Raw genomic sequence first — 12679 nt, 5'->3', positions numbered from 1 at the left:
AGGGTGGGGGGGGGGGGGGGGGGGACAGACAGTCTGCTAGGCTAAATGCAGAGTCACTGACTGCAGCCTCTTTGATGAAGACCAAACAAGTGGCATCCAGCTGAGGCCTGCATCATGTCGCTCTGCGAGAGGACAGAGCGCCTGACGTGGACGCTGTGAGGATAAAAAACTACAGTTGTCTTCCATTCATCGCTGCTGTCTCTCTCTGACTGGCACGCACGCATGCACGCGCACACGCACGCACGCACACGCGCACACACACACACACAGTTACACTTCACAGCCTGATGCTCTTTCAGTGCTGCTGAGAGCTCCCAGCTGTCCCTTAGTAATGTCATTTGACTCTGGACGTTTCCCATAAAAGGTACACTCCTCTGCTGTGATGTGCACACTGCACAGTCCTCACCACAGACTGAAACGCAACAATATAAAAGGACTCAAGGGCCAAGAGGTACTAAGCAACGGGTTAACTGTACAGTCACGGCAGAAATACACATGAATGAAATCCGTGCATTTTGATATTTCAGAGTGAGATGGGTTAGATTAGAATTGAACAGGTCAAAACAATGACTTGTACTTTGTACACTACAGTGTTGTTAAACCATTGAAATGTGTGGTGGCCGTGTTATAACTCAGGACCTAGGCTTTTACCCCATTCAGCAGTCAAAGTAATCAGCCAAACACCCGAAGAAAGGAAAAACAACAATACAGATAATGAAGTAGTCTTACCCGTCGTCCTCTCCATCGACGGTCTTGAACAGGCCGGCTGAGGCGGTTAAGGCACTGACCGATGCAGCGCTGCCCTCGGCGCCATGACCCGGGGCGACGCCGCACCCAGAGACGGGTAGCCCCAACAGGGCCGACTGGTGCTGCAGGAGCAGACGCTGGGCATCCTCCAGCTGAGTGGTGGTGAAGTTGGGCAGGTTGGCATAGAGGGCCTGGGCTGTCTGGGTAAGGACGTGGGCACTGGTGTTGTGGGCCATGCTGACACGGGTCGGCTGGACCTGACCCACAGACTGGGGGGGGTTTACCCCGTTGTGGGCTTGGGCCTGGGGGTCACTCTGCGTGTTGGAAGGAGGCACAGAGGACACTGACGTCTGGTGGACTGGACCGGACTGGACTTGGGCTTGGGCTGGGAGCGACGGCTGTTGATCCGGGGCGACAGGGTAGCTCAGGGGATGCTGGTTGAGAACAGCTCCCCCCATCTGAGGGACCACGGTGCCCTGGAGAGAGGAGATCTGCTGGGCATGAGCCTGGAGCTGTGAGGGCAACGAGTTCACAGCCTGCTGCTGAGGAAGCGCCATCATCTGGCCAGCTCCGTTGCCGGGGCCGGCGGGCATCATGCCAGCCTGGTGGGAGAGAGTCTGCTGGGTGGCAGCGGGGTGGGGGACTCCTGGGTGAGCGTGCATGTACTCTGGAGGTCTCACCTGCACCGGCACTGCCTGAGAGGTGGCAGGCAGCTGCTGGGGGAGAGACACATAGCCCATGTGCTGCTGAACCCCCACCAGGCCCTGGGTGGAGTCTGGGGGTGGACTAGCAACCGCCTGGGCATAGGTCAGCTGGCCCACGGTGGTCTGGTGGCCCGTCATGGAGACAGGCTGGTGGTGGATGCTTCCAGGGGCAGAGGGGGCCATGGTGGTCTTCATGTGTGCCTGGGTGAGATCCTGGATGTGCATGTGACCAGCAGCGAGGGGCGCTTGAAAGCCCTGGGGAGCAGGGGCATAATCCTGGGGTTGTTGTTGTTGGTGCACCGCGGTGCCCCCGCCAGCTTCGCCGCTGCCCATGCTCTCCGTGTAATGGCTCAACGTACTGACGGTGCTACTCACCGAGCCCCCGCTGGTGCTCTCCCTCTCCGAGCCCCCGACGAAAGCCTCGTGAGTGAACTGCCTCGCGCTTTCCCCGGGCCGCGGGCCTGGCGGAGGAGGACACGCGGCGTCCGACGGCAGAGAGGTAGGGACGTTGGGTGCGCTCTCCACCTTGTCGTAGAACTCTGAACACGTCCAGCGGCCCTTCTTGAAGGGCTCCGAGCTAGAGTCCAGCTTCACCACCCGGAAGCGAGAGCTGGTGGCGGCGGGCGCCGGGGCAGGCTGGGACGAAGTCGATGATAGTAGAGGGGTTGGGGCCACGCTGGTTGCAGAGGGACCCCCGGGATGGGTCAGGACAGATCCAACTCCTCCCTGTGTCCCGCCGGAGGGACCCATGACCCCAGAGGCACTGGCAGCGGCGGCGGCGACGCCGGAGTTGACTTTAGGATTACTAGTGAGGGCGCCCCCCATCACAACACTTCCACCCGCACCACCGCTGCCACCGCTAGCGCTGGTGCCCACCGCCCCCTTCATAGGCACGTTGGCAGAGCTCAACATATTCACATTACTAACATTGCTGGTCAGGGGATTAACTATGCTAATGGTGGTGCCTGTGGCAGCACTGTGCATTCCAGGGACAGATCCGGGGGCCAGGGGGGCCCCCACAGGCTGAGCAGTGACATTCAGAGGGCCGACTGAGATATGCTCCTTGGCGGCCCCCAAGTTAGAAGGCATTTTCTGGGCAACGCTGTGTATCGCTCCGGATGGCGGGGCAGCAGGGGCAGCCCCGGGCCCAGACGAGGCAGGGTGGCTCTGGGCTCGGGGGACATGATGCTGCCCCTGAGGAGGGCGGTGGTGGTTGTGGAGGTGGTGCACGCTGGTGCCGTTCACCAGAGTCTGGTTCAGGGCGTGGGGGTGCGAGGGCTGGTTGGGAGAGACGGCCCCGGGGGTCTCCGCCTCATGGAAGTTATTCAGGGTCTCCTCGGAGGAGCTGCGGTCGGCCCCGCCGATGTCGTTGGCCCGGGACAGGGACACGTCCAGGATCTCCGAGGAGGACAGGTCCTCCGTGTGGGACTCGTCCAGGTCGTCGTAGCTCTCCGTGTCCTCGGCGATGCTGTTGTTGGTGCTCACCGAGACCTGAGCCGGGGTCACACTGGTTATCTGGAAGCCGCTCTTCTTCTTGGTCTGGACCCCCGCCGACTGGCCGCACGGCGGGGGGAGCAGGTTCAGGCTGTGGGGGGGAGGCGGGGGGTGCTGCTGGGAGACCCCGGGGGGAGAGGCCGGGGTCTGGCCCTGGAACAGCAGGGCCGACTGATAGTCATCGACCGCCGCCGCGACGACGTGGCTGTTGTTGACATTGTTGACAACCACCGCGTTCGCAGCCTGTGTGGACAGCGAGGAGGGGCCGCTCCCGTTGCTGCCCACCCTGGGGAGGGTCGCCATCTTCCCGCCGCTGCCAGAGTCTCCTTCGGGGTCCGGATGATGCATTTGGGGAAGATCCGGGAGGAGGGGGACGCGGCGGCGGCAGCACTTCCTCTCTGACGGTCGGGCGAAACGTTGCAGTCCGTTAGCGACGCCGTTTTGACTAAGCTTTAGCGACGTAACCCAAGAGCAAAAAAACAAAAACAACTCAATAAATAACGCAAACGTTAACCTCCTAACGTCACGTTACTCGGATCAAACAGTGTGTAATCCTCCCTCTCCCTCTCCTCTCCTCCAGCCCCGGCCAGAGAGGCTCGGTGGTCCCCTGTGTCGGTGGATGTCTGAACGGTCAGTGCTGCATGGACATGTGCATCAGTGCATGGTGGTCCAGGCTGGTCCGGGTTAAAGGAAACAACGCAGAGGGATAAATAAAGTAGTGTCGGCTTACCGATCAGTTCAACACAGCTAGAGAGCTAGGCTAGCGTCAGCTGATGCCAGCCAGACGGTAGGTAGGTACGATGTTAGCTGGCTGCTAGCTGCCTGCTGTTAGCTCTGCTGCTGCTGCTGCTGCTGCTGCTACACCCAAACCCCAACACACACCACCATCACCACCATCCTCCTCCTCCTCCTCTTTGTCAGCCGGGGAGGGGGGAGACCACGTTATAATAGATCCGATCGTCGGGTCGGGGGACCCCCAGAAAGCCCAGACACGGTGGGGTTCACCGTGGAGTTTAAAGTGATGTCAGTGGCTCTGCTGTGTGGCCACAGACACTCTCCATCCCCCGTGTGGTCAGTGGACAACACACTACAAGACAATTAGTATTATTTATCGAAGGGGGGAAAACATTTTAAAAAAATCAAGTCCTTCTATCCAGAGGCTCCAACGTGGTGTCCGCTTAGAAAAGGCTGAATTTAATCCACTCTCCGTCGAGTCTTGTTTGTTTGTATTATCTTTCCTTTTTAGTCCAATCTTTGCTGTATCACTGTGCTCGCTCGCTCGCTCTCTCTGACTCTCTCTCTCTCTCTCTGCTGTATCACTGTTCTCTCTCTCTCTCTCTCTCTCTCTCTCTCTCTCTCTCTCTCTCTCTCTCTCTCTCTCTCTCCCCCCAGCGTTACCCAGCAGCAGCGCTGTGCGCGAGCCCTGACGCGTGCGCGCGCGACCACCACTCACGCAACCACGCACATGGTCGCACGCCCGCGCGGGCGAGGCTGAGAATCCGAGGCTGAGAATCCGTTATAGCCAGACATAAATAGGTGAGTCAATATATGAAAAAAATATCACTTAAAAAAAAAAAAAAAAAATGATAGGCCTGGCTACAAAGGGGTTTAATGGATTTCTGGTAGTAACGGGGCATGCTAAATAACATGCTAAACATAAAAATAAAAAACATAGAAAACAAGTTGGGCTTGCACCCTAGTGCAGTGGTTCTCAACCTTTTCTGGCCAAGACCCCCAAAATAATCATATTTTAACTGGGGACCCCCCACCCTGACAAGCACTAAGAGTTGAGGCATTACATTTTGTATAACACGGTTTTATTGTGAAAATAGCAGATCTGCATGCATTGCGAGGCGTTGTGACTTGTGAGCATGTAGATCGGGTATTTTCACAATTTCTGCATCTGGAGGTATATTAAAGTCCTTAAATGTCACTTTAGAAATGTACATAGGCTATACCCGCTAAACACTTAAACTTTATGTTGGTTTGTTTACTGTTGAGTGAGAAAACAATGTTGCACATTAAGTTAATCATCTGGGGACCCCCTAAAATAATTTGGGGACCCCCCTGGGGGTCCCGACCCACAGGTTGAGAACCACTGCCCTAGTGGTCTGTTTACAATGAATTATATAGGCCTAATATAATCCAATGTTCTCTTACTGGGTATGCCAAATAACACCCTAAAAGCTTAGGAAATGGTAAATGGTGCATTTATATAGCGCTTTTATCCAAGGCGCTTTACATAGATTGTGCATTATTTACATTCACCCATTCACACACACATTCATACACCGGTGGCGGAGGAAACCATGCAAGGCACCAACCTACTCACCGGGAGCAATTAGGGGTTCAGAGTCTTGCTCAAGGACCCTTCGACATTAACTCAGGGGGAGCCCGGATTCGAACTGGGAACCCTTCGTGCTCTAATAACGGTTTCTCTACCCCTGAGGTATGCCGCCCCGTAAAACACTGGAAAGGCATAATTTTCAAGATGGCACATATTCCCTCCCAATTTGCATATTTGTATACAGGTCCTAGAGCCTGTAGGAACGGTCACATTTTGTGATTGGTTGTAATTGGTTGGTTTGGTTGGTTGGTTGGTTGGTTGGTTGGGTTGTCGGAAGAGAAGAAAAAGCGTACAGGCAGTCAAATAATTAATCAATCAATTAAGACGTTTTAATAAGTGTAAAATTGCTCTATATTCTGATAGTAGCCTACGTATTGATATAGACATAGTATCTCCGAAATGTGAGTTGGACTTTCCGACGTGCACATTTCCGAACTCTAATTCGGTCCAATGCTTTTCAGAAGTCGCGAGTGACGTCATTTTGTATGGACAGGCCTGTTAGTATACTCGTCTCTCCAGCAATTAATTAGTTGCATATAAAAAAAAATGGATACAAATGTACAAATCCAATCAGGAGAGAGACCTCGTGAGGATACAGATTAAACAAGTGAAACAGGAAGTGATGAGCAGACAACATGGAACTGCAACACTTTTCATTGAATAATAATAATAATAATAACCTTTATTTGTATAGCACCTTTCATGACATGAAATGCAGCTCAAAGCGCTTTACAGAGCAGAAGATGAAGCACAAGTGCTTAACAGAGAAAGAAACAATAACAAAATAAAGAAATTAATTACAATGATTACAGGCAGGAAAATAAAAACATAAAACATTGAAGAACAATTTCAGAACAGTGCGGGAATCGATTAAACTGCACAGGGATTTAAACATTCAGCTAAAAGCAAGAGTAAAGAAATTGGTCTTGAGCTGTGCTTTAAAGCTATCCACTGAGGCTGCCTGTCTTAGGTGCTAGTGGGAGTTTATTCCAAGCTGTCGGTCCGTAGAAGCAGAAAGCTGCTTCACCATATGTTTTATATGTCATTGTTGGCGCCTCAAGTAGGTCTGCACTAGAGGACCTGAGTGGGCGGTTTGGAACATATCTATGCAGGCAGTCATAGAGGTATGAAGGTGCCAGACCATTTAGAGCTTTATAAACAAGTAAAATAATTTTAAAATCAATCCTAAAAACAACCGGGAGCCAGTGTAGCGACGCTAAGACTGGAGTAATATGTTCTCTCATCTTAGTTTTAGTTAAAACTCTGGCTGCCGCATTTTGAACAAGTTGAAGTCTGAAAAGGTATGAAAAGGATTAGAAGACATTTATAGAATCGGGTCAAAAATATTCAAAGACAAAGGCTCACAGGAGCGCGGCACTGTGAGCTTGTAGATTTGCACTTTTTAAGCTTCAAATAATGGTTAAAGTGGTTCAAATCTAAAGTGACACAGATTTGCGTTCAGGCAATTAATCATTTATTGACGGGTTAATAAACAGAAAATACCTTTTCAAAGGTATTTTTCAATAGTTAAAGCATTAAATAATTCTAGGCCTAAATGGGTTAAAGAGCTGGAGAGACAGAGAGAGAGAGCCTTGCTATAAACTCTAGAGCAATTACTATGAGAATAATAGTGTTTTAACATTATAACAAATGTGTCAATTAGTCAATTAGTCAATCAATCAATCAATCAACTAGTTAATTTATTTATAAAGTTTCAAATTCAACAGTCCTGACAATTTAGAACAGGTCAAGACCTACTCTTTACAGAGACCGGCAATTCTACCAACTTGATATTATTAATTTTATTACAATCGAGGCTATTAATGAATTGGTAACCAATGAGTTAATCAAATAACATCACAACTCCCCTGATATTGTATTGTCTTGCGCACTAATTGTGTGCAATAATTAGTTTAATCATAATGAAAAATACTGTAACCTATGCTAAATACCACAGGAGTGAGTCAAACCGTAGTTTTGAAAGAAGTTGTAGATTTTTATGGCAATTTACTATCATAACACAACCAAGGGAAAATATATGGTTATAGGCCTACAGACTGATTTTTTGCTAAATAATGCGATTGAAACAAAAGTATTTTGACCTAAAATGGATGTTTTGGATGTCAACATCACAACAGTGTGTTGTGGAACAAAGCAACACAGAGGTGCTGGATCTCTCTGCAGACACGGAGGATTATTCTACACACAGGTATTGTGAAAAGACTCTCTGTCTCTCTGTCTGTCTCTCTCTCTGTCTGTCTGTCTGTCTGTCTCTCTGTCTGTCTGTCTGTCTGTCTGTCTGTCTGTCTGTCTGTCTGTCTGTCTCCCTCTCTCTCTCTCTCTCTCTCTCTCTCTCTCTCTCTCTCTCTCTCTCTCTCTCTCTCTCTTTCTCAATGCAATTCAGTTCAGTTCAGTTCAATTGGATCAAAGGATTTGACACTATTTCTGAAGATATCCTCTTACTACATAAACACCATAACAATATAAAATCAATGAAATTACATCAATAAAGGAGATGGTGCGGTAAAGTAAAACATGGTACTACAGTATACAGACTAGTACATGTGTCCAACTGTTTGTCACTTTTCGTCTACTTTGCAGCTAAAACTGCACATTCTTGCTGTTCCCCCAAAAGTAGTGGTAATTTCTCCCTTGCTGTCATACTTTGGAATTCTGGGCAAAGTATTTACATTTTTGGAAAGTATACTCCGCCCTAACGTTTGTGTATTTTTTTGTGTTAGGAAGAGTAATTCTGTCTCTACAGCAGGAGTCTTCAACAGGAGGTCCGGGACCCCAAGGGCGTCCTCAGAGTTATTACAGGGGGGCCACTAAATCTTTGATAGGATCATGTTGTTAACCACTTGAACCCTAGCATCCCTATTCTGAGTGGAACATTAGCCAAAAATAGCAGATCTACAAGCTTACAACGCCTCGCAGCACGAGGCGTTGTAAGCTTGTAGATCTGCTATTTTTGGCAAAGAGATTTGTAGATGGAAAAGAAGAGCAGATTAATGTATTTGACGGTTCACGTGGTTAAATGTCTGAAAACACACATGATGACAGTGCTGTCAAACAAGTCTAAGCTGTCTAAGAAATCTATGAACATAATCTGCAACACAAATGTATTCAATATGTTGTGGGGGTCCCTGCTTCATCTCTCTCCCAGCTAAGGGGTCCCTGGCCTGAAAAGGTTGAAGACCACTGCTCTACAGCTCCCTCATCACAATGACAGCACAGCCTCTCCTCTTTGGGCAGCCTGTCTGTCTGTCTGTCTGTCTGTCTGTCTGTCTGTCTGTCTGTCTGTCTGTCTGTCTGTCTGTCTGTCTGTCTGTGTCTGTCTGTCTGTGTCTGTCTGTCTGCCCGTCTGCCCGTCTGTCTGTCTGTCTGTCTGTCTGTCTGTCTGTCTGTCTGTCTGTCTGTCTGTCTGTCTGTCTGTCTGTCTGTCTGTCTGTCTGCCCGTCTGTCCGTCTGTCTGTCTGTCTGTCTGTCTGTCTGTCTGTCTGTCTGTCTGTCTGTCTGTCTGTCTGTCTGTCTCTGCCCTTCTCTATTGCCAAACCATGATCACTCAGTCTGGACATTGTCAATGTCTTTCTCAGCATTTTATCACTTATCAATTTCAATTCAATTCAAAGGAGTTTTATTGGCATGAGAAAACATAGCATATGTTTGTATTGCCAAATCAAAAGTGGAGCAAAACAACCAAAACAAAGCAATGTATGTGTACAATTGAACATTAAAATATATATGGTAATAAATAAAGGCTTAAACAGAGCTGCGTTGCAATTCAAGGGAAGACTGTCTTACGAAACTATAAAAAATCACACCCGTGTGAAGTGGAGCTGTGTGTGTGTGTGTGTGTGTGTGTGTGTGTGTGTGTGTGTGTGTGTGTGTGTGTGTGTGTGTGTGTGTGTGTGTGTGTGTGTGTGTGTGTGTGTGTAGATCATGTGTACCGAATTTTGTGACATTTGAAGAAAATATGTAGGAAAAGGAGCAAAAAGTGTGTTTTGGAGAAAATTCAAGATGGCGGAAAATCTATCCTGGCGCAAATGGGCGTGGCCTATATGGGGAGATGCGTCTTGACCCAAGGAATCCAGGGAAAAAAGAATTTTTATTTTCCGATCTACGGTTCAAGAGTTACGGGGCAAAACGTAAAGTGGGCCGTTATAGCGCCACCATGAGGCCGAGTGATGTAATTATTTTTCGATTCATTCTTAAAATCATTATGAATCTCCTCTCCGAGGTTTGAAACTGTAGCTCCTATGGTTTACGAGAGAAAAATACTTGAAAGTGATTTCTTCCATTGTCCCATTATAAGTCAATGGGGACAATTAAGCGTCGTTTTTTGCCGATTACGTCGGCATGGTAAGGCGGATCGGAACGAAAGGTAATAGAACACCATTCCCGGCCGAGCCGCACATTTTGATGTATATATTGTGCGAGTGGCGTAAATGGTGCGGCACTAGTTACGCGCCGAAGTCAGGCTACATACACACACACACACACACACACACAGACACACAGACCCACACAGCCACGTATAGGGAGCTGCACACAGCTCCAAAAATGCATGTCAGAAATAATTATACATCCACGTAGCACATTTATACCATTAGCTTGGTAGGCCTATAAACCTTTTAAAGTTGGCATTCACTTATAAAACCTTCACATCAAATAGCGGCAGTTCATTCAAATGTATCTCTCTATCTCTCTCTCTCTCTCTCTCTCTCTCTGTATATATATATATATATATATATTTTTTTTTTTTTTTTTTTTTTTTTTTGGAGCTGTGTGCAGCTCCCTATACGTGGCTGTGTGGGTCTGTGTGTCTGTGTGTGTATGTGTGTGTGTGTGTATGTAGCCTGACTTCGGCGCGTAACTAGTGCCGCACCATTTACGCCACTCGCGCAATATATACATCAAAATGTGCGGCTCGGCCGGGAATGGTGTTCTATTACCTTTCGTTCCGATCCGCCTTACCATGCCGACGTAATCGGCAAAAAACGACGCTTAATTGTCCCCATTGACTTATAATGGGACAATGCAAGAAATCACTTTCAAGTATTTTTCTCTCGTAAACCATAGGAGCTACAGTTTCAAACCTCGGAGAGGAGATTCATAATGATTTTAAGAATGAATCGAAAAATAATTACATCACTCGGCCTCATGGTGGCGCTATAACGGCCCACTTTACGTTTTGCCCCGTAACTCTTGAACCGTAGATCGGAAAATTAAAATTCTTTTTTCTCTGGATTCCTTGGGTCAAGACGCATCTCCCCATATAGGCCACGCCCATTTGCGCCAGGATAGATTTTCCGCCATCTTGAATTTTCTCCAAAACACACTTTTTGCTCCTTTTCCTACATATTTTCTTCAAATGTCACAAAAATTGGTACACATGATCTACACACACACACACACACACACACACACACACACACACACACACACACACACACACACACACACACACACACACACAGCTCCACTTCACACGGGTGTGATTTTTTTTTTTTTTGTCGCATTGTTAATACAATAATTTGATTTCAATAAAGGTAGCCCCATTGTTTCCGGATGGAGACCTCCATCAAAAAACTAAAAACTATTATTGAACTCAAGTCTCCATGGGGTGAGTAATCAATAGGGGGAAAAAAACATTTTGGGGGCGAACTATTCCTTTATGAAAGACATTAGATACAGTAAGCCAGTGGTTCTCAACCTGTGAGTCGGGATCCCCAGGGGGTCCCCAAATTATTTTGGGGGGTCCCCAGATGATTAACTTAATGTGCAACATTGTTTTCTCACTCAACATTAAACAAACCAACATAAAGTTTAAGTGTATCGAGGGTATCTGCACATTTCTAAAGTGACAATTTATGGACTTTTTAATACCTCTAAAATGACAAATTAAGCATTGGCCAAATTTTCAAATATTAGAGGCAGAAATTGTGAAAATAGCCGATCTACATGCTCACAACGCCTCGCGTTTGCAAGGCGTTGTGAGCATGTAGATTTGCTATTTTCACAATAGAACTGTGTCATACAAAATGTAATTCCTCAACTCTTAGTGCTCGTCAGGATGGGGGGTCCCCAGTTAAAATCTGATTAATTTCGGGGTCGCGGCCTGAAAGGGTTGAGAACCACTGCAGTAGGCTATATAAGATTGAGAGAGAGGGAGAGAGATGGAGACAGACAGAGCCTGTTAATGTTGTCCAAACAGTTTCCACTACAGGTCATTGAACTTCCACATGGAACAGAGACAGGCTTGTCTATCGACACCTCAACGATCTGTCTGGCACTTTCCCTTCCACTATGGAGTCCACAATCTGTTTTGTAAAGACCTTTTTCAACAACATAATGTAGTTCTCCTCTCCTCTCCTCTCCTCTCCTCTCCTCTCCTCTCCTCTCCTCTCCTCTCCTCTCCTCCTCTCCTGCAGTCAGTGCTTATTTGGCACAGTCTCACAACCACCTGCCTATTAATTAAAATGACAAGGGCCCCACAGGAGCTACGCTCCACGCAGACAAGGCTCTCTAGGGAGAGGCAGACAGGCAGACAGACAGACAGGCAGACAGACAGACAGACAGACAGACAGACAGACAGACAGACAGGGGTGTAATGAGAAAATGCACAGGCGAGATACAAGACTAGTAAGACACCTCAGGGTGACTTGCGACCTCAGGGTGACATGCAACAATTCTTGGCCAACCACAGCGTTTCTCTGACGATTCTAGTTGTTGTCATTCTGGGGGGAGTTTGTTCATGTTTTATGAGGGTATCAACCCTAGGAGACACAGGGAGAACATGCAAACTCCACACAGAAAGGCCCTATCGCCAACCCCACCTAGGGTGTGGGCGCTGATGATGCGGAGGGAGGAACACGCCGCCCATATACCGGTATGTCCTTAATATTGATAACATAATATCCTTAATAATGTCCTTAATATTGACAATATAGGAATCTCCATATGTGGGTGAGTTAGGGCCTTGGTTTGATGCCTGTGGATCTCCATATATGGGCATAAGGGGGTACCCTAACATTCTCATTTTCGGCCTGGGATTTATGACATCAGAAATCTCCATGTATGGGCATAAACGTTTTTTTTTTCTTTTTCTGGGAATGACCATATATGGACTTTTTATTTTATTTTATCCTTTATTAATAATAATATGTATCCATATACATACAATGATATGCCCATACATGGAGATGGGCATAAAAAAAGGACGTTAATTAGTAATGCCAAGCAGGGCCTTGGTGAGTTAGGGCCTTGGTTTGATGCCTGTGGATCTCCATATATGGGCCATATATGGTACTATAATATTCTCATTTTCGACCTGGAATTTATGACATCAGAAATCTCCATGTGTGGACATAAAAGGTTTTTCTTT

General features: G+C 47.6%; 1 protein-coding gene across 1 annotated transcript; it reads right to left on the bottom strand.

Moving 5' to 3' along the window:
- Nucleotides 1–725: 725 nt before the first annotated feature.
- Nucleotides 726–3540, bottom strand: LOC308307576 (TSC22 domain family protein 1-like; the record flags this gene model as incomplete). The annotated part of the gene is made up of 1 exon (XM_080752844.1): nucleotides 726–3540. The coding sequence occupies exon 1, from the start codon at nucleotides 3291–3293 to the stop codon at nucleotides 726–728; it is 2568 nt and encodes an 855-aa protein (XP_080608970.1). The 5' UTR covers nucleotides 3294–3540.
- Between the last annotated feature and the right edge of the window lie 9139 nt (nucleotides 3541–12679).

Source organism: Nannobrachium achirus (genome assembly GCF_963921795.1).
Source record: "Nannobrachium achirus genome assembly, chromosome: 22".
Lineage (NCBI taxonomy): Eukaryota > Metazoa > Chordata > Actinopteri > Myctophiformes > Myctophidae > Nannobrachium > Nannobrachium achirus.
Note: the sequence above shows the minus strand (reverse complement) of the source record. Positions and strands in the feature narration are given on the sequence as shown.